At 40.9% G+C, this 18,368-nt stretch overlaps 1 protein-coding gene across 2 annotated transcripts; it reads right to left on the bottom strand.

Moving 5' to 3' along the window:
• Positions 1 to 203: 203 nt before the first annotated feature.
• On the bottom strand, positions 204 to 13,081 carry donson.L (downstream neighbor of SON L homeolog). 2 transcript variants are annotated; one of them, XM_041581070.1, is made up of 11 exons: positions 12,614 to 13,081; positions 10,590 to 10,661; positions 9,479 to 9,679; positions 9,214 to 9,392; positions 8,653 to 8,831; positions 8,073 to 8,193; positions 6,367 to 6,465; positions 5,113 to 5,311; positions 4,023 to 4,229; positions 1,120 to 1,235; positions 204 to 1,013 (listed from the first exon to the last, which is right to left on the bottom strand). In XM_041581070.1, the coding sequence occupies exons 1-11, from the start codon at positions 12,962 to 12,964 to the stop codon at positions 998 to 1,000; spliced, it is 1,740 nt and encodes a 579-aa protein (XP_041437004.1). In that variant the 5' UTR covers positions 12,965 to 13,081; the 3' UTR covers positions 204 to 997.
• Positions 13,082 to 18,368: the final 5,287 nt, after the last annotated feature.

Below are 18,368 nucleotides of genomic sequence, written 5' to 3'. Positions count from 1 at the left end.
CACTGCCAGCAACCCTCCCATACAGCCCCAGGGGAAAATGAATCCCCCTTTACCTCCCATTACATGACCCATCCTGAACATACGCAAGAATCTCCTTTTAAAGTGTCGAAAAGAATCTATATTCCAGTCTGCTACTGACACTTTCATGCAGATCTCAAGCCTTTAAACATATTCCAATAGTGACCAGAAAGAAAAGACTTCAGTGACATAAAAAGATCATTCACGTTTATTTGCACCGGTTTCATTACAACATTTATAAAAAGCTCCTCCCAAAGTGACTGTGTAAAGACACATGGCAGTGTAGATAGAGTCTAAATTAGACATTTGATGAGGATGAATAATATTATCATTTTTTCCTTACACAAGACACACAATCATATCTAAAGGGCAATGTTTGTTATTTCCACTAGTTTTATTTCCATGTTTATTCAGGGTTTCCCTAAAGCAGATACAAGGGCAGCGTTGAGCCTAATGGGGACTAATACTTTATATCATAACTGAAGGAGTTGTCTAGTGGCCATGAAAAGATTTCTACTTTTGCCATTATTTTTGCTCTGAGGGGGCTGGTGATTAAAATAAAATAAAACCCTTGTCTAGATTTTTATATACATAGTTCTAATAATCCAATTCATGGGGAATAAACATTCACAGACAAGTGATTTGCACCTATGTAAATGAGTTCAGGTAATAAAGCATTGTTTATCTAATCACACATTGCAATTTTTATCAGTGATTAAATAAGGAAATGTAATTTAATTAGAAAAACACTAATGAGAATGAAGAGCAGTTAAGTGTAATTAGTGATACACAGCATTCTGCTAAACACATTCACATCGCTAGTTGATTCTGGCAATGAACAGATCTTACACAGTGCAGGGTCAGTGGGAAACCCACAACTGGATAAATATAAAATAATTCCTCATAGGAGAATATAGAGACTGGCAGTGCTTCTCTGTGACTGAAGCCAAATTGTCTTAAGATTTCTGGATGTATGTGGTCATTTCCGGGTGTACCTGGTCATTTCCGGGTGTACCTGGTCATTTCCGGGTGTACCTGGTCATTTCCGGGTGTACCTGGTCATTTCCGGGTGTACCTGTAATCTGTCATTTCCAGGTGTACCTGTAGTCTGTCATTTCAAGGTGGCGCAGAGAGAGCTTTCCCAGTTCATTCACTTGGGTGAGCTGTTCTACTGTACATGGGTGAAGGCCACAGTTTTGCAGATCTGCAGAAATCTCCTGCCAAGGAAAAAGTTGAAGAAAAAGAGGAATATGGTATTAACATACACAAGATGAAAAGAATGAAATGGGTCCCTCATTCTCCCAGGCTACTGCCTTCTGTGTCAGGCCCATGATTAGCCAAATAGTGAGCAAGGGGGATTAATATATAGAGTCATGTGTTGGTATAGAAAAGTTTGTTTTACAAGGTTCAGGGCCCTAAAGAACAGTTTTCTATGGGACCAGTTACACTATGAAGTAGTTGGACATTTTAGAATCTCATAAGAGCAGAGGTTGCCGGGGCTCATCCATGTTGGACAGAGACTAATTTTTAGAGCTTTACACACTGAATTTCTCTAGATCTCAGTGCAGATGGGGGTTAGGACAGAGCATTAAAGGATTTGTTCAGTGTAAAAATAAAAACTGGGTAAATAGGCTGTGCAAAATAAATGTTTCTAATATAGTTAGTTAGCCAAAAATGTAATATATAAAGGCTGGAGTGACTGGATGTGTAACATAATAGCCAGAACACTACTTCCTGCTTTTCAGCTCTCTAACTCTGAGTTAGTCAGTGACTATAAGGGGGCCACATCGGACATAACGGTTCTTTTTTTGATCATAACATTTATTGTATAGTTGAACATGACATACAGTTGTATACACCAATATTGTATTTATAGTACTGGTTACTTTAGCAGTGTACATTCAGTTTGTGAGACAAATTCAGCCAGATATCATACGCATGTCATGTTTAGATTGCTTATACAGCAGGTAAAAACAAAACATCAACCAACTAAAATGGGAGTCAGTGGTTCTTAACATCTCACAGTGGCAATTCTAAAGGTAGTTGTCAGTATACGTCCAATGTTCCCCAATCTACTAGGGCGAGGGCCAGTTGCCCCATATTGCATCAGATTTTTCAGAGGAGGCTCTTAGTAAACAGATATTGCATCCTATCAACCAGCCTTTGTGGGTTGGGGCCTCTGAGCTTTTCCATCCCATAGTTATATGTCTACGAGCCTGAAACAAACTTTGCCTAATTGTAATCAGTTGATATTTGTTATATTGGGAGCTCTCACCTACGTTTAATATAGCCAGTTCAGGGGCAGGGTATTTCTATGTTGCAGTTTTTGATGTGCATTAGGCGTGTATTTCGATCACCTCTTGCTCAGCACAAGTCACCAACTCTAGTAACTGGGCCTCTTTGATTTTAGTTTTTTTTTTTGATCGCGTTGATCTCCATTGTGTATGTTCCTCTCAGATGGGCCTTAAAAGCATCCCAATTTATCAGGTCTGTTTCAGAGGGAAGCATTAAAGCATGAAATATTCCTGCAAAGAGCTACTAATTTCTTTTGTTTTGGACGAATCCAATGTATCCAACCAGAAGCAGGCCTCTGCCGGGTTGTTGAAAAATGTAACGCCCGAGGTCGTCTGTATCTGCAAGCGGGAAGGGTACATCATGGAATACGGGATTTCTCTCTGTCGCAGCCTTTTCTTTACGTTAAAGAATCGTGCCCTCATCTTTTGGAGTTCAGCGTAGAAGTCCGGATATATGGAAACTTTAGAGTTATTCAGCTGGATTTGATCTTTAGTGTGTGCCACCTCCAGAAGCATGTCCCGATCTTTGCAGTTATGTATACATGCTATGTGGGGCGCTGGGTATCGGGGGGCCTAGATGGTATTCTGTGCGCCCGCTTCACCGAGAATGCAGGGGTCAGGAACTCCTCACCCGCCCATTCTTTACGGATTCTTTCCACAAAGGCCTCCGGGCAGTCCCCTTCCTCCCTCTCTGGCAACCCAACCAAGCGGACATTGCTGCGTCTCACCAGGTTTTCCAGGTCATCGACTTTTTGGTGCCACTGTTCCACTTGCATTTGTAAATCCAGAGTAGTTTGCTGCAGTGGATGGACAGGAGTCTTCTAGTGCCGAAATCCAGGCCTCCGGTGCATGTCGTGTTTGATCAGCGATAGTTCTGCCTTGAGTTCGTCCGCCGTGGACATGATGGTCGCTTGGCAGGATTGTTGGCAGTTCTGTACCGCCGTCAGCAGATCTTGCAGCGTGGGCTGTGATTGCGAGGCCAGGTTCCAGGCATGTGGGGATCTCCGTTTTCTTCTTATTTTGTCGATTCCTACCTGCCATGTTGGACAAGAGGTATTGTGCCCTTTCTGATCAGTTCTTTGTCACACAATTAGCAAAGGTATCACAGGATATGCCTTGGATATACAGAGCTCACTCGATGTGCGTCCTACTTCATGCACAGTCAGGACACTCCCTGGGTCATATCTGTTGCTTTTGAATCTGAGCTGAATGCGGAGGATCAATTGCAAACTCACTGAACAGTTAGACTTGAGGGGAGCCACATGGGTCATGATTGGTTACTGCCTGGTAACCAATCAGTGGAAACCAAGAGAGCTGAAAATGACATTTTCACAAGTGATACCCCTGCAGTGAGCACCAAACATTTGTTTTTGGGTTTTTTTTGGCGTGCAACCACCATGTGGGTATCATTTTAACATTTCTTGTAATAACACAGGTGTGGTGTAAAAGGGGAGTGGTCAACACAGGCTTCCATTATCGGCCCTCCACCATGTAGGTCAGTAAAATTCCAGCCCTCAGTACTACAGAAGTTGGACAGCACTGATATAATGAAAACCAAACCCACAGCCTCTGCCCCCCCCCCCGTTTCGCGCAGGGTCTTCTTCTCGTCAGGTGGCAGTTTAGAAACAGAAATGGATTACAATGATGTGAATTGCAGAACAGCTGAAACACAAACTGAGTGTAGATGCTGAATAGCTTTTGTAGACTCACCGTCACAGCTTGAGAGTGGATGGGAGTATTAAAAACTGCAGTTGGCTCATGAGTATAGAGTCCTGCAGAAAAGCTCCCTCTTTGTGCAGACTGAAGTAACATCGTCAGAGAGTGCAGTGAATGGGGCATAATAGGGCCAGTTATCTCCAGACTAAACTGATCCTTATAACCAGAGTTCACCCGAGTCTTCACATTCACACTCCTTGCCTACACAGGAAGACAACAGATATGAATGACCAGACATGTATATACTCACAGTGAAATACTCACTACATCATGTGTACAGGTTATAGGGAACACACAAATAGAAGTTCTATTTCATACCATCATTAAGTTTGTTTAAGGGCTTACCCTGGTGGGCTAGTGGGGAACTAGGGCCCAGCAGGGACAACCGCAGCCCTAGGCCTCTCGCCTTAAGTTCTCTATGTTGCACACGGCCGCTCACTTTGGTGTTTACATGCCGGCCGCGTGATGTCATCATGCAGAGTGGCGAGAAATTCAAATATTTAAATGGGCTTCTAGCTCAAACTCATTGCCCGTTGTAGGTTCTACTTGCTAGTATACTGGGTGTGATTTTCTCGTGTTTGATTCCTGGTTTTGATCCCTGCCTGTATGATTATTCTGAACTCTGCCAATATTGACCCTTGCCTGCCTATCATGAACTCTGCTAATCCCTCTGACTGACTATCATGACTCCTGCCTGCCGATTCTACCGGTATTGACCCGTGCCTGTGTGACCTTGCTTGAACTCTGCCCGCACCGACCCTGCCTGTCTGACTATGCTTTGTCTATTCCTAGAACTGTGCCTTCCTTCCAAAACCTTGATAATGACCGTGCCCCTTTGCCAGTCCAGAACGCTTGTTTGGCTCCTCTCTTATTAAGACCTGGCGGCATCAGATTATCAGAGGGCTCCTCCCAAAGTGAAAGGCAACTGCTACAGGCGGAAGCAGAGCCGAGACAGGGAGCCTAGCACCGTTTGTGGATTTAGGGAGCCGGTCATGACAGTTAGCTTAGAGCAGGGATGGGCACATGTCTGTATTTCCACTTTGTTGCAAAACGTTACACCAGTACAGCTTTGTGTTCACTTTACCTTAAGCGCGTGCATTGTTGCTCCTCGGAATGCGACTGGAGACAGCAGAGTGGGAGGAAGCCCGGCTTGGAGACCAGCAGCAGCGACAATACTCTTACAGTTTATGAGGAAGTTCAGTAAAGTGAACGTGTTTGTACCTTTCACCAATACAACGGATTCAGGCTTATGGTCTAGTTTCACTTCATTCTTCTCTTTACGGCTTGGGTTAATTCAAGTCAAGAATAATAAACAAAAGCAGCGATACAGATACAAATTATTTCAGCTGACATCCTGCAGCATATTTGGCTTTTACGAAAGATGAGATTACTGCAAGTACTGTTTAAAGGAACAGTAACATCAAAAAATGAAAAAGTGTTTTACAGTAAAACAAATATAATGCAGTGTTGCCCTGCATTGGTAAAACTGATGTGTGCTTCAGAAACGCTACTATTGTTTATATAAATAATCTGCTGTGTAGCAATGGGGGCAGCCATTCAAAGGAGAAAAGGCTCAGGTTACACAGCAGATAACAGATAAGCTCTGTAGAACATAATGGTGTTATCCGTTATGCACTATTTAACCTGTGCCATATAGACTTTTTTAATTTTCTGCCATTGCTACACAGCAGCCTGTTTACAAAAAGATCAGTTTTACCAGTGCAGAGCAACACTCCAATATGTTTTACTTGAAAACACTCATTTTTGGTGTTACTGTTCCTTAAAGAAGACAAATAACTAGACATATTTTAGAGTCCTGGGAAAAGGTGAAGGTTACAGTCTAGGTGTAATGCTGTGAGCTTTTTAGGGTTGATATAAAAAGCCTACATGAGCACAGGCGGAACCAATTTCTAAGACCCAGACCCGCGACCTGCATATTCACCCACTTTGATCCACTACCCGACCCAGACCCGCACCTGCCTTATCCGCAACCCCCCGTCCACCATCAAACAGGAAGTGATGGTGCTGCAAACCGGAAGTGACATCATCACGAGTGGACAGGGACTGAAACAAGTTTTGTAAAAACTTCAAGAGTAGAATATAGACAAAATTACATAAGATAAGAAATTTAGTTGAGATCCGAAACCTGACCCGCAGCTACACCCGCACTTAAAAATCCTCCTCATTCCACAGGGTGCCCACTTTTTTGCGGGTAACCGACCCACTGCAGGACTCTAGCACAGGCCTCCCCCCCATAAACTGTATTAATGCATATTAAAGTGCTTGGTGAGGAGTTAAGTGAGCTTTAAATAATACATTGACCTTCCAGAAAGGATACAGTTTAATAGATATTGAATCTGGCTTTTTAATTTTATCTTCAACTCCCATCTCTTCTAGCCAAGAGAAGCTTTCATCTTCATCGCTTTCATCCGATGCCCTTAGAAAAGAAATTCAAAGATATTTACTGGACTTTCCAGCATCAATCTCTTTATTTGGAACATAAACTTAGGTACAGGTGTAGAAAGGCTTTTCTTTTATAGAACATATGGTTTGAATTCTGTAAAATACATTTCATTATATTGTATATATCGGAATTAGTGAGTTTATGGCAACTATGGCCCGATAAGATAGACTTCTGCTACTGCTACTTTAATTTATGCAAATGTTGCCCAAACACCAGTGTCAGGCAGTGCCAATAGATCTATGGTGATCCCCAATTGTTCTCATAAACAGCATTTCTATGGTGGCACAGCCACTAAATTGGTCAGACCAGACCCAGGAGGGGTAAACTCTTTACATCATTGAGCTGAATCGTGCTAAAACATAGGTTGTCCAGCTTCAGTTCAACATGAGGTTTAAAAAAAAAAAAAAAAAAAAAATTCTCAGACTAAAATGTCCAGTAAAGAGCATATGACTGAATAGCTTCTTCACATTGAAACCAGTACTTGGGAAAAGCTGTGCAGTATTCAAGAGATTAAAGGGGTGGTTTGCCTTTAAACGAGAACTGACGCCTAACTAAAGAAGTAGGTAGTAATGTTGTACATTGTGTTTTCTGCTTCTGTACCAGCCCAAGGCAACCAAAGATCTGTGTCTCCAAAGATGCCCCAGTAGCTCCCCATCTTTTCTGCTGATTCACTGCACATGCTCTGTGCTGCTGTCACTTACTGAGCTTAGGGACCCACTCACAATATACAGTACATATAAAATAGAAATGTCACAATATAAGGCTGATTAGTAATTAATACAGATAATTACTACATGGCAGCACAGAAACCAGTGCAATTAGTATCAGAATGTAATAATTACAGACCAACCTCCTTTTCTGCTGGATAATTAGTGACGAGCCCTAAGCTTAGCTTCTCAATAGCTGCTCAGAGCCCACTGAGCATGTGAGTGTCGCAGACACTTTCCAAGATGGTGACCCCCTGTGACAAGTTTGAAGTCCTGGATCATTGCTGCTATTGACAAGCTGAAACTTTAGCCTGGTGCAATAAGTTCAGTTTATAAAATATGGCATTTTTAGCCACATTCATTTTATGGTTTTTTTCTACTTTAAGTTAACTTTTAGTATGTTATAGAACGGCAATTTCGAAGCAGCTTTTCAATTGGTCTGCGTTATTTATTTTGTATAGTTTTAAGTATTTGCTATCTGCTTCTGACACTCTTCAAGTGAGGGTCACTGACCCTACCTAAAAACAAATGCTCTGTAAAGACACCAATGTATTATTGTTACTTTTTATTACTCATCTTTCTATTCAGTCCCTCATTCAAATCAATGCATTGTTGCTAGGGTAATTTGGAGCCTAGCAACCAGATTGCTGAAATTGCAAACTGGAGACCTACTGAATAAAAAGCTATATAACTCAAAAACCATAAATAGTAAAAAATTAAAACAAATTGCAAATTTTCTCAGAATATCACTCTACATCATACTAAAAGTTAACTCAAAGGTGAACAAACTCTTTAAGATACAACAGCAATAGTAGCATCTCTGCCCTTTAAATCCTTGTTAATGAATCACAGATTGAAGAAGATTCTACATACTCATCTGTTTCTGCTGTGCCATTTTCTTTCTCAGGATTTAGGTCTCCTTGTGAAGCTGCTTCCGGTTTCTTTTGCTTTTTGCCAGTATCATCTTCTACTAGTGGCTGGGAGAAAGTGATTCCTGGAAGTGGAGGAATCACATAAATAGAATGTTACTTACATACATACAGAATTAACAAAAATAAAATGTAGTACATATAGCAGTCTACAAGGGCGAAACTGTAATATGGCAAATGGACAGCAACTACATATTTACAGATTCATTTGATATACATGTTATTATATAGTGAATAAAGAACGCCCTCTTAAAATACAAGGATATTATAAGTTACGAAGAAGTTCCATGACCGTATAAAAGCACGAAGCAGAAGGCCAAGTATTTTTATACAGGTCATGGAACTCTGAGGTGTCTTTAAATATCCTCATATTTTGCAACAGGGAGTATTTATTATATTACAGAAGATTCAGTGAGTCATGTGACAGAAATGACATCACTAAGCTCCGTATAATTTAGAGTATATTCATGGCGCTTGCGTATTAAAGGCTTATAAACTAGGTTACTGCAAGTGTATATATTTACCTTCATTTTTCATGGCTTCCCTTAAACCTCTAGTTGTGGGCGACATGACCGCAGTAATGACATCACTTCCTGCAAGCCCGGCCGCACGGAACAACACGGTGAACTGATACGTACACACATAGAAATATGGACACAGTTTGGCTTTCAGTAAATTATACAAGGACGTAAAACTCAGAGCCCTGCGGAGAAAAAAAATAAAACAAAAGTTACAAATGTAGCCACAAAAAAAAGCCACAAGTACCCATAAATAAAAAAAATGCACACACCCTATAGACTAATTAGTCATTCATGGAAAAAATACAATGAAACCTCAGTTTTACATCCACTGATGTTTCCAGTCTTTTTTCAACATTCCTATTATTATTATGGTTCCATCAATATATAACGCATAACCCCGATTTTACATTTTCCCAGATTTGAAACCATTTTTTTTGATTCCCTGAAAAAACGTAAAATGGGGGTTCTGCTGTGAAAAGATACTTAAGTATGATAAAATTATCATTATTTTGATTAAAATTTGAGTTTAGCTGCACACTCTCTCATGTTGCTGATGCCACATACCATTCACTCATTAGGACTTGCTGCAATGATTCATCCTGAGACCAAGGAGTGTTTTTGCCGGCCATCTTGCGATCTACCCCAATCCTTGGAAAAAGCTGTACCCAAGGAAGCGACGGATGAATCCAGTGCACAAGACTTTGCTGAAAGGCACATCGTAGGTCTGTGGATAACTTTGGCTCCTGCAAAATAAACGCTGAAATATCAAGGTCTTTCCTTTGTGTGTGTTCAGCACATCAAGTTGCCATTTTCACACACAAGTAGCTACCTGAATACTATGCGGCAGATTGACTGCGGTGGCACGGCACTGCATTACTAGGCCTTGTGCTTCTTCTTGGGCTTTTAGGTGATCGGCCCAACTAAATGAATGAGACGATGTGAACAGCAAGCGGGTCTTTAAACTCCAGTCAGCAGGAAAAGTCACGGATCCCTTAGGTATCTCACAGGCTGGAGCTGGCTTCTCGGGGGACTGGGGAAACATAGCAATACATTAACACAAACTTACTCTAATATGACTGACTTTAAAGGGATTCTGTCATGATTTTTATGATGTTTTTTTTTTTTTTTATTTCTTAATTACTCTGTTCACACTGCAAATAATTCACTCTACAATATAAAATTTCATTCCTGAACCAGCAAGTGTATTTTTTTTAGTTGTAATATTGGTGTGTAGGTGCATCTCAGGTCATTTTGCCTGGTCATGTGCTTTCAAAAAGAGCCAGCACTTTAGGATGAAACCGATTTCTGGAAGGCTGTCGTTTCTCCTACACGATGTAACCGAGTGTGTTGCAGTGGGACCTGGATTTTATTATTGAGTGCTGTTCTTAGATCTACCAGGCAGCTGTTATCTTGTTTTAGGGAGCCGTTATCTGGTTGTGTTATTGCTACATTTTATTACACATCTTTATACTGAGGTCCTCTCCTATTTATACTCCAGACTTTATTCAAATCAATAAGGGTAATTTGCACTCTAGCAACCAGATGGCTGAAATTGCAAACTGGAGAGCTGCTGAATAAAAAGCTAAATAACTCAAAAACCTCAAATAATAAAACATGAAAACCAATTGCAAATTGTCTTAGAAGATCACTCTCTATATCATACTAAAAGTTAACTCGAAGGTGAACAACCCCTTTTAGTTATTTTTGCTTGGAACAAGTCAGTACAACCTATAAATCAAGGCATGATATAAAACAACGTGAACAATGTATTTTAAACCTGAAGGCACGTGCCAGAGAGAAGTATATGTACACAGCAACTCAGGCAGTGTGTAGAGAAGGAGCAACCACGCTGAACATCAGCCACAACATATACACAGTGACTTATGCACATGTTACGTTTCCATGTAAACAAGCATTAATAAATATTAAAAGACAATTACTTCGGTCTTTACAAGTGGATCGGCATCAGCGGCAAGAGGATCTCCCCAAATCACATCTTCAACTGAATTAAACTGTTAATAAAAGAAAAAAAAAGTGTTAAACATAGAAATATAATCCAGACATAGGTTGTGCATGGTAATATAAATTATGGGAAGGATCAGTGTTAACATTAGTAAATAAAGGTCCTTTTTGGAATAAAACATATTGTAGTATAATCTATGGCTTTATTTATAGAACAAAATACAGATATGGGACCAATTATACAAAATGTGTGGAACCTGGGGTTTTCCGGATCTTTCTGTAATTTGGATCTTCATACCATACGAGTCTACTAGAAAATCATGTAAACATTAAATAAATGCAATACACTGATTTTGCTTCAAATACTGATTATATCTTAGTTTGGATCAACTACAAGGTACTGTTGTATTATTACAGAGAAAAAGGAAATCATTTTTAAAAATGTGGATTCTTTGTATAAAATGGAGTCTATGGGTGACAGCCTTTCCGTTAATCGATACTTTCTGGATAACAGGTTTCCAGATCCCATACCTGTACTAACCAGAAAGAACAGGGCATCCAATAAATGAATGCCAGGGAGAGGCGTTACCCTACCAATACCCACTATAGAAATAGGAGAGGAAGCACCAGAACACATGCAGTGGGGCGGCTGCACACTGGGAAAAGCAGTAAGTGTGGGCAGTGCTGGGTAAGGTACCAGTAAAAGGCTGGTATATAAGGTACCAGTAAAAGGCCGGGTATATAAAGGTACCAGTAAAAGACCGGGTATATAAAGGTACCAGTAAAAGGCCGGGTATATAAAGGTACCAGTAAAAGGCCGGGTATATAAAGGTACCAGTAAAAGGCCGGGTATATAAGGTACCAGTAAAAGGGCGGGTATATAAAGGTACCAGTAAAAGGCCGGGTATATAAAGGTACCAGTAAAAGGCCGGGTATATAAAGGTACCAGTAAAAGGCCGGGTATATAAAGTTACCAGTAAAAGGCCGGGTATATAAAGTTACCAGTAAAAGGCCGGGTATATAAAGGTACCAGTAAAAGGCCGGGTATATAAGGTACCAGTAGAAGGCCGGGTATATAAAGGTACCAGTAAAAGGCTGGGTATATAAAGGTACCAGTAAAAGGCCGGGTATATAAGGTACCAGTAAAAGGCCGGGTATATAAAGGTAGCAGTAGAAGGCCGGGTATATAAAGGTCCCAGTAAAAGGCTGGGTATATAAAGGTACCAGTAAAAGGCCGGGTATATAAGGTACCAGTAAAAGGCCGGGTATATAAAGGTAGCAGTAGAAGGCCGGGTATATAAAGGTACCAGTAAAAGGCTGGGTATATAAAGGTACCAGCAAAAGGCCGGGTATATAAGGTACCAGTAAAAGGCTGGGTATATAAAGGTACCAGTAAAAGGCCGGGTATATAAAGGTACCAGTAAAAGGCTGGTATATAAGGTACCAGTAGATGGCTGGGTATATAAGGTACCAGCAAAAGGCCGGGTATATAAATATGTGGGACTAAGGCACCAGCAGGCAACTGCTTATAAGCAGAGAAGGGATGTGAGATAAGACTGTTGGCAGCAGAAGAACAAATGATGGGGATCATGGGGAGACTAAGGGCTGTGAGTGATACACACTGAAGTGACCAGAAATCCTTATAATGTGGCAAATTGTGGAGAGGCTGCAGTACATTATTATATAGGGGTTGAGTAGCCTCGAGAGTATATGAGATGTCAGGTCTACTCTGAATGTCAGTCCCATAAATAAAGAGTTCAATGTGCAACAGTAACACCGGCCAGGGAATCGCCCCCAGCAGGAACACAAGGACTCCGTATAGGAGGGGATCACATTGAATTGCTCAGCATTGTATCAGCAGGTGTGGGGACATTACACTGAGGGGAGTCGGGGGTAACAAGTACAACATCTCTGGCAAAGTGAACTCCTATTTATTAACAAGGGCAGTAACCCATAGCAACCAGCGCTCGTGTTTCCAGAATAAGGTCAAAGCCTCTCGTACCTGCGGGGGCTCCGGGCTGTCCTGTCCCAAGCAGGAGGGCCGCACAGCTGAAAGTGCCCGGGGCTCGAGGGAAGAGGCTCCATATTCCGCTACAGTCTCCGCTCGGCGCTTGACAGGACTACACACCGTATTCTCTAGGCTGGCAAATGGGTTCCGCCGCTTTACACCGGCTCCCTTGTTCGGCCCAGGGGAGAAAGGCCGCAGCCCGGGGACTCTCTTAATCACATCCCCCGGGGAAAACGGAGAAAGGCCGGTCTTGGAAGCCTCGCTCCTGCTCCTCCGTCTACTTAATCGGAGAATCTCCGAGGGTTTCTTGAAGCTCGGGGAATATCCGGGCAGTAGCTCGGCCATGATGGGATTAGGAGCTGTACTGTGAGGTAAATATGAGCTCCACTGCCGGAACCACTTCTCACTGGCACATTATGAATCTGGCGCGCTCTTTCCATCGTGACATCACCTCATTACCGCGGAGGGAGGACTGCTGATTGGCTGGAAGAATATAGGGCGGAGTTATGAACTCAGTGTCAGCGAATGACAAAGAAATGGGAGGCGCAAACTTTTAAGTCTGAGAAATGAAGGCGGTCAGACTGGGTCTTTGGAGTGGCAGCGCGTTGTTGTGGATTGGTGGATGACAGGGGCGGGATTTGGGATTGGTTGAAGAAATAAGCGGGCAAAAGAAAACAAAACAATGAGCAGTGTCTGGTTGGCGGGTTTCCAGCCAAATTGGGCTACTAATTTAAAGTCCGGGCGCGTTTTGAAAGTACAAACTAGTCACGGGTTTACTTTGGAAACCAGCTAAAGTATTTTCTTTCCCTAATGTGCCCAGTCTGTGTCTCCCAAGGCATGTTGGGTAATATCGTTTTTTTGTTTAACAATTTGCCAAATGCCTAGTTTAAAGGGATACTGTCATGGGAAAACATGTTTTTTTCCAAAAGACATCAGTTAATATTGCTACTCCAGCAGAATTCTGCACTGAAATCCATTTCTCAAAAGAGCAAACAGATGTTTTTATATTCAGTTTTGAAATCTGACATGGGGCTAGACATATTGTCAGTTTCCCAGCTGCCCCAAGTCATGTGACTTGTGCCTGCACTTTAGGATGGAACTACTTTCTGGCAGGCTGTTATTTCTCCTACTCAATGTAACTGAATGTGTCTCAGTGGGACTTGGCTTTTACTATTGAGTGCTGTTCTTAGATCTACCAGGCAGCTGTTATCTTGTGCTAGGGAGCTGTTATCTGGTTACCTTCCCATTGTTCTGTTGTTAGGCTGCTGGGGGGGAAAGGGAGGGGGTGATATCACTCCAACTTGCAGTACAGCAGTAAAGAGTGATTGAAGTTTATCAGAGCACAAGTCACATGACTGCAGGCAGCTGGGAAATTGACAATATGTCTAGCCCCATGTCAGATTTCAAAATTGAATATAACAAAATCTGTTTGCTCTTTTGAAAAATGTATTTCAATGCAGAATTTTGCTGGAGCAGCACTATTATCTGATGCGTTTTGAAAAAAACATGTTTTCCCATGACAGTATCCCTTTAATGTAAGACTACAACACCCAGCATGCAATGGGGCTGACTTGTTTAGGAGTTGGGAGTAGTGATGAGTAGGGTTGCCACCTTTTCCAGAAAAAAATACCGGCCTTCCTATATATTTCTCACTTTTCCCTATTAATAACATTGGGATCAACCATCATTTTCACCGGCCAGGTGGCAACCCTAGCGATGAGCAAATCTGTCCCAAAATTTTATGAAACCCATTGTAGTCAATGGGCGTTTTTACACACAACTAATTTTTACACACGCAACAATTCTTCTCGCTGCAAATGCATAAAAGTTGATGGGCATTTTTCATGGTGACTTTTTGCCGCAGTTTCGCAAAAAAAATTCGCACATGCTGAAAATTTGGAATTTCGCCGCAATACCAGATTTTGGGCTCTGTACCCATGGGGGCACATTTACTAAGGGTCAAATATCGAGGGTTAATTAACCCTCGATATTCGACCGAAGTAAAATCCTTCAACTTCGAATATCAAAGGATTTACCGCATTTAGTACGATCGAAGGAAAAATCGTTCGATCGAACGATTAAATCCTTCAAATCGAACGATTCGAAGGATTTTAATCCATTGATCGAACAATTTCCATCGATCAAAAAAAGCTAGGAAAGCCTATGGGGACCTTCCCCATAGGGTAACATTGATGCTCGGTAGGTTTTAGGTGGCAAAGTAAGTAGTCAAAGTTTTTTTTTAAAGAGACAGTACTTTGACTATCGAATGGTCGAATAGTCGAACAATTTTTAGTTCGTATCGTTCGATTCAAAGCCGTAGTCGAAGGTCGAAGTAGCCAATTCGATTTCAAATATTTCACAAAAAGTATAAAGAGTGGTAATGGAGAAGAAAAGGAACTAAAGTATATCAATTAATTAATTAATTTAATTAATTAATTAATCAATCAATTAATTAATTAATAGAGCTGTATACTTTAAAATAAAGAATAGAATCTTCTTTTGTAAAATAACGAAAATTAAATAAACTGATATTAAGTTTTAATGAGACACAAAACATTGTAACGAGTGGATACTAAGGATCTTAACTGCCTTTCAAATGTGAAAGAAGGAACGAAATAAGAAACTAAATCCTCTGAGAATTTTAATGAACTTGTACGTTAACGATTAGTTTAACGGAATCGTTTCAACTTTTCTTGAATTATGTATGTAAAACGATCTTTGCACATTCTGTATATACAAACAAACTTCGATCTTTATTTTCCCTGACAGGGTTAATTATAGGAGATACTGCGCCGGATGTGACGCTAACTCCTGATACTTTTTAATGGACTTGTTTGTATTTTTCACTAATGCCTATGACTACGTGTGTTAACACACAAAACGCGTTAGGAGGAAAAAAGTTGGGGAAATAAAGTCGCTTTTTAATTCACCGCTGGTCTCTGGTTTGTGAAAGTGCACGCAAAGTGATTGTCGGCCAGGCCTCCCTAAGCTACGGGTTCGGGGCGTCGCACCCGAGCCAGAGTCGTGGAGCGGTGAGTAACCCGATGTGAATGCCTATGAGAGTAACAATTTAAGCGACTGGTCCGGGGCATCTGCACCTGGACCCACCCAGTTATAGGGTGAGCGATCATAAGAAGGATTTTTTGCGTGTTACCTCATTGTATTAAAATTATTGGCCGAGGTGTTAGAGCACATCCAAAAAAGTCTATTTACAAAATTCTACTAGTCACCAACATGTCTAGAGGTTGATCTGCTTTACCAATATTTATTGAAATTGTATATGTATTAAGGCCTTATGGGCTCCCTCTGTAGTTAAGCCCCTGGTGACGGGCAAATCTGTTCCATTTTACTTCATGTAAAAATTTGCGAAACAGTGAACATTTGAAAAAGGTGTATTTTCACATATATTCATTTATTTTTCAGACTTTTTTTCACTGCATATATTGTGCTATACTGTTGAAGTTCCTCGTGGCTAGTTTTGGGCTGGTTTTGAGGTTGAGTTTGGCTGTTTTTGAAAATTAGACCTGGCAATCCTAAGAAGTATATGGGGCACATTTACTTAGCTCAAGTGAAGGAATAGAATAAAAAATACTTTGAATTTCGAATTTTTTTGGCTACTTCGACCTTCAACTAAGACTTTGAATCGAACATTTCGAAGTAAAAATCGTTCGACTATTCGATAGTCGAAGTACTGTCTCTTTAAAAAAAAACTTCGACCACCTACTTAGCCACCTAAAGAGGACAGTATTTTGTCTATCGAATGGTCGAATAGTCGAACGATTTGCTACATATACGTCCATGCAACTTTAACTTCCCGCTGTATGCAAATTAGCCAACGCTAGCGCAATTTTGCTTTGCTTGCCGGAGTAACGCTAGCGCAACTTTGCAAGCGTTCGGCGCTTTGGACACAACTTCGGATTTTTTGTGAATTCTGGTGAATGTACGCCTGGTGAAATGTTGCGATGTCAGCAAAGCCGCCGCTGGCACAATTTCGGGGGTAAGTAAATTTGCCCCATACTCTTCTTTCAGATGTATGATGTACTTTTACATCTTAATGAGGGATAGTTGGTCCCTTATGGAATGTATAGGTAATTGTTTACATCCTACTGATATGTAAGTTACAGACACACCAGCCCAGTGCTGATTGATTGCAGGTGAGCCTTGTTAATGCCCTGATTGTGTGCCAAGTACTGAGGTTGGTGTTGTGATCGCTGACCCCATCTAAATAAGAATGCTCTGTAAGGCTACACATTTTTTGTTATTGCTACTTTTTATTATTCATCTGTCTATTCAGGCCTCTCGTATTCAGGCCCGGATTTGTGGAAAGGCCACCTAGGCCCCGGCCTAGGGCGGCATGCTGCCCAACCACACCCACATCAGTTCAAAAACACTGGGGATGCGCTGGAGATACAATCCTTTTTTAAAATTTCCCATGCACCAATCCCCATTGCTCCTCTCCCCCTGGAGGGGACAGGGGCGACGAACGGCAGTGGGCCTAGGGGCGCCCACTATGTAAATCCAGCTGGGAAATTGACAATATGTCTAGCCCCATGTCAGATTTCAAAATTGAATATAAAAAAAATCTGTTTGTTCTTTTGAGAAATGGATTTCAGCACAGAATTCTGCTGGAGCAGCACTATTAACGGATTCATTTTGAAAAAAAAATGTTTTTCCCATGACAGTATCCCTTTAACATTTCCCTTTATACAGAACTTACCCGTCATAAGCGAGTGTCTCAAACAAAGCCCTGAACCCAAATATCCACAGAAATATCCTAAGTAACAAATTAAATTTTTTAGAACGCCGGGTTAAAAAGAAGCAGACATCCACAGTTGCGCCAGCCTTCAATTATATATCAGTGCAAGGGGGGAGGGGTGTCCGCCACATTTAAAGCAATTATCCTATATACAAAAGAGGACTTATCCCCCTATCCCGTTGCACTGTGGAAAATTAGACACAATGTATTACAGTAAAAAGCAATATTTATTAATAACCATGCTAGTGAAACAAATTAAAACATATTTTTTTTTGCTTTTTACTGCTTTTTACTGTAATACATTGTGTCTAATTTTCCACAGTGCAACGGGATAGGGGGATAAGTCCTCTTTTGTATATAGGATAATTAAATTAAATTTTTTATTTCATACACTGTAATTAAATTGCCATTTAACATACTGCACTTAATATGACATTTAATTTAATGTAATTCTACTGTACATGTTACAGACATGTAGAAGTCAGATGCTTACAGCACATCAGTGAAAATGATACGTATATAGATTTATCCACACACACATTTGCTTTATGTACATTCATTGACAATGGGGAACTGGAGCCCGGCATGTTCATATAGAAACAAGTTTGTAGTCTGTTATTATTATGTTATTCTTACCCTGTTTAGCACAGCTCTATGGATAAGAGTAGAAAACAACACTGTGCTCTTCGATCTTCTAAGTGGCCACCCGGCATTTTAAAGGAACGTTCTACTGATTCTATGGTTTATATGGTGTTTCTACGTAAAACATTGATGCTCTTCTGTGATCAGAGATAATGACTATTAAGCTAACTGATGCACAATGGAAGCTCCTACCCATATAAAAACGCAGACAAAAAAAAAAAAATACCTTGTTCAGAATAAACTATGTGATAATATTAATATAATACACAAGAGCCATGAATATCCTGTAAATTTTATAATTATGAACGGTAGGGATGCACCAAATCCACTATTTTGGATTCTGCCTAACCC

Source organism: Xenopus laevis, chromosome 2L, assembly GCF_017654675.1.
Source record: "Xenopus laevis strain J_2021 chromosome 2L, Xenopus_laevis_v10.1, whole genome shotgun sequence".
Lineage (NCBI taxonomy): Eukaryota > Metazoa > Chordata > Amphibia > Anura > Pipidae > Xenopus > Xenopus laevis.
This window is presented reverse-complemented; position numbering and strand designations above follow the sequence as displayed.

Coding starts and splice junctions, on each gene's coding strand:
- donson.L (XM_041581070.1), bottom strand. CDS start 12,964: ATGGCCGAGCTACTGCCCGGATATTCCCCGAGCTTCAAGAAACCCTCG. Junction 6,466..8,072: donor GGCACAGCAGAAACAGATGA/GTATGTAGAATC, acceptor TTCTTTTCTAAG/GGCATCGGATGAAAGCGATG. Junction 4,230..5,112: donor CAACAATGCACGCGCTTAAG/GTAAAGTGAACA, acceptor CTTCCTGTGTAG/GCAAGGAGTGTGAATGTGAA.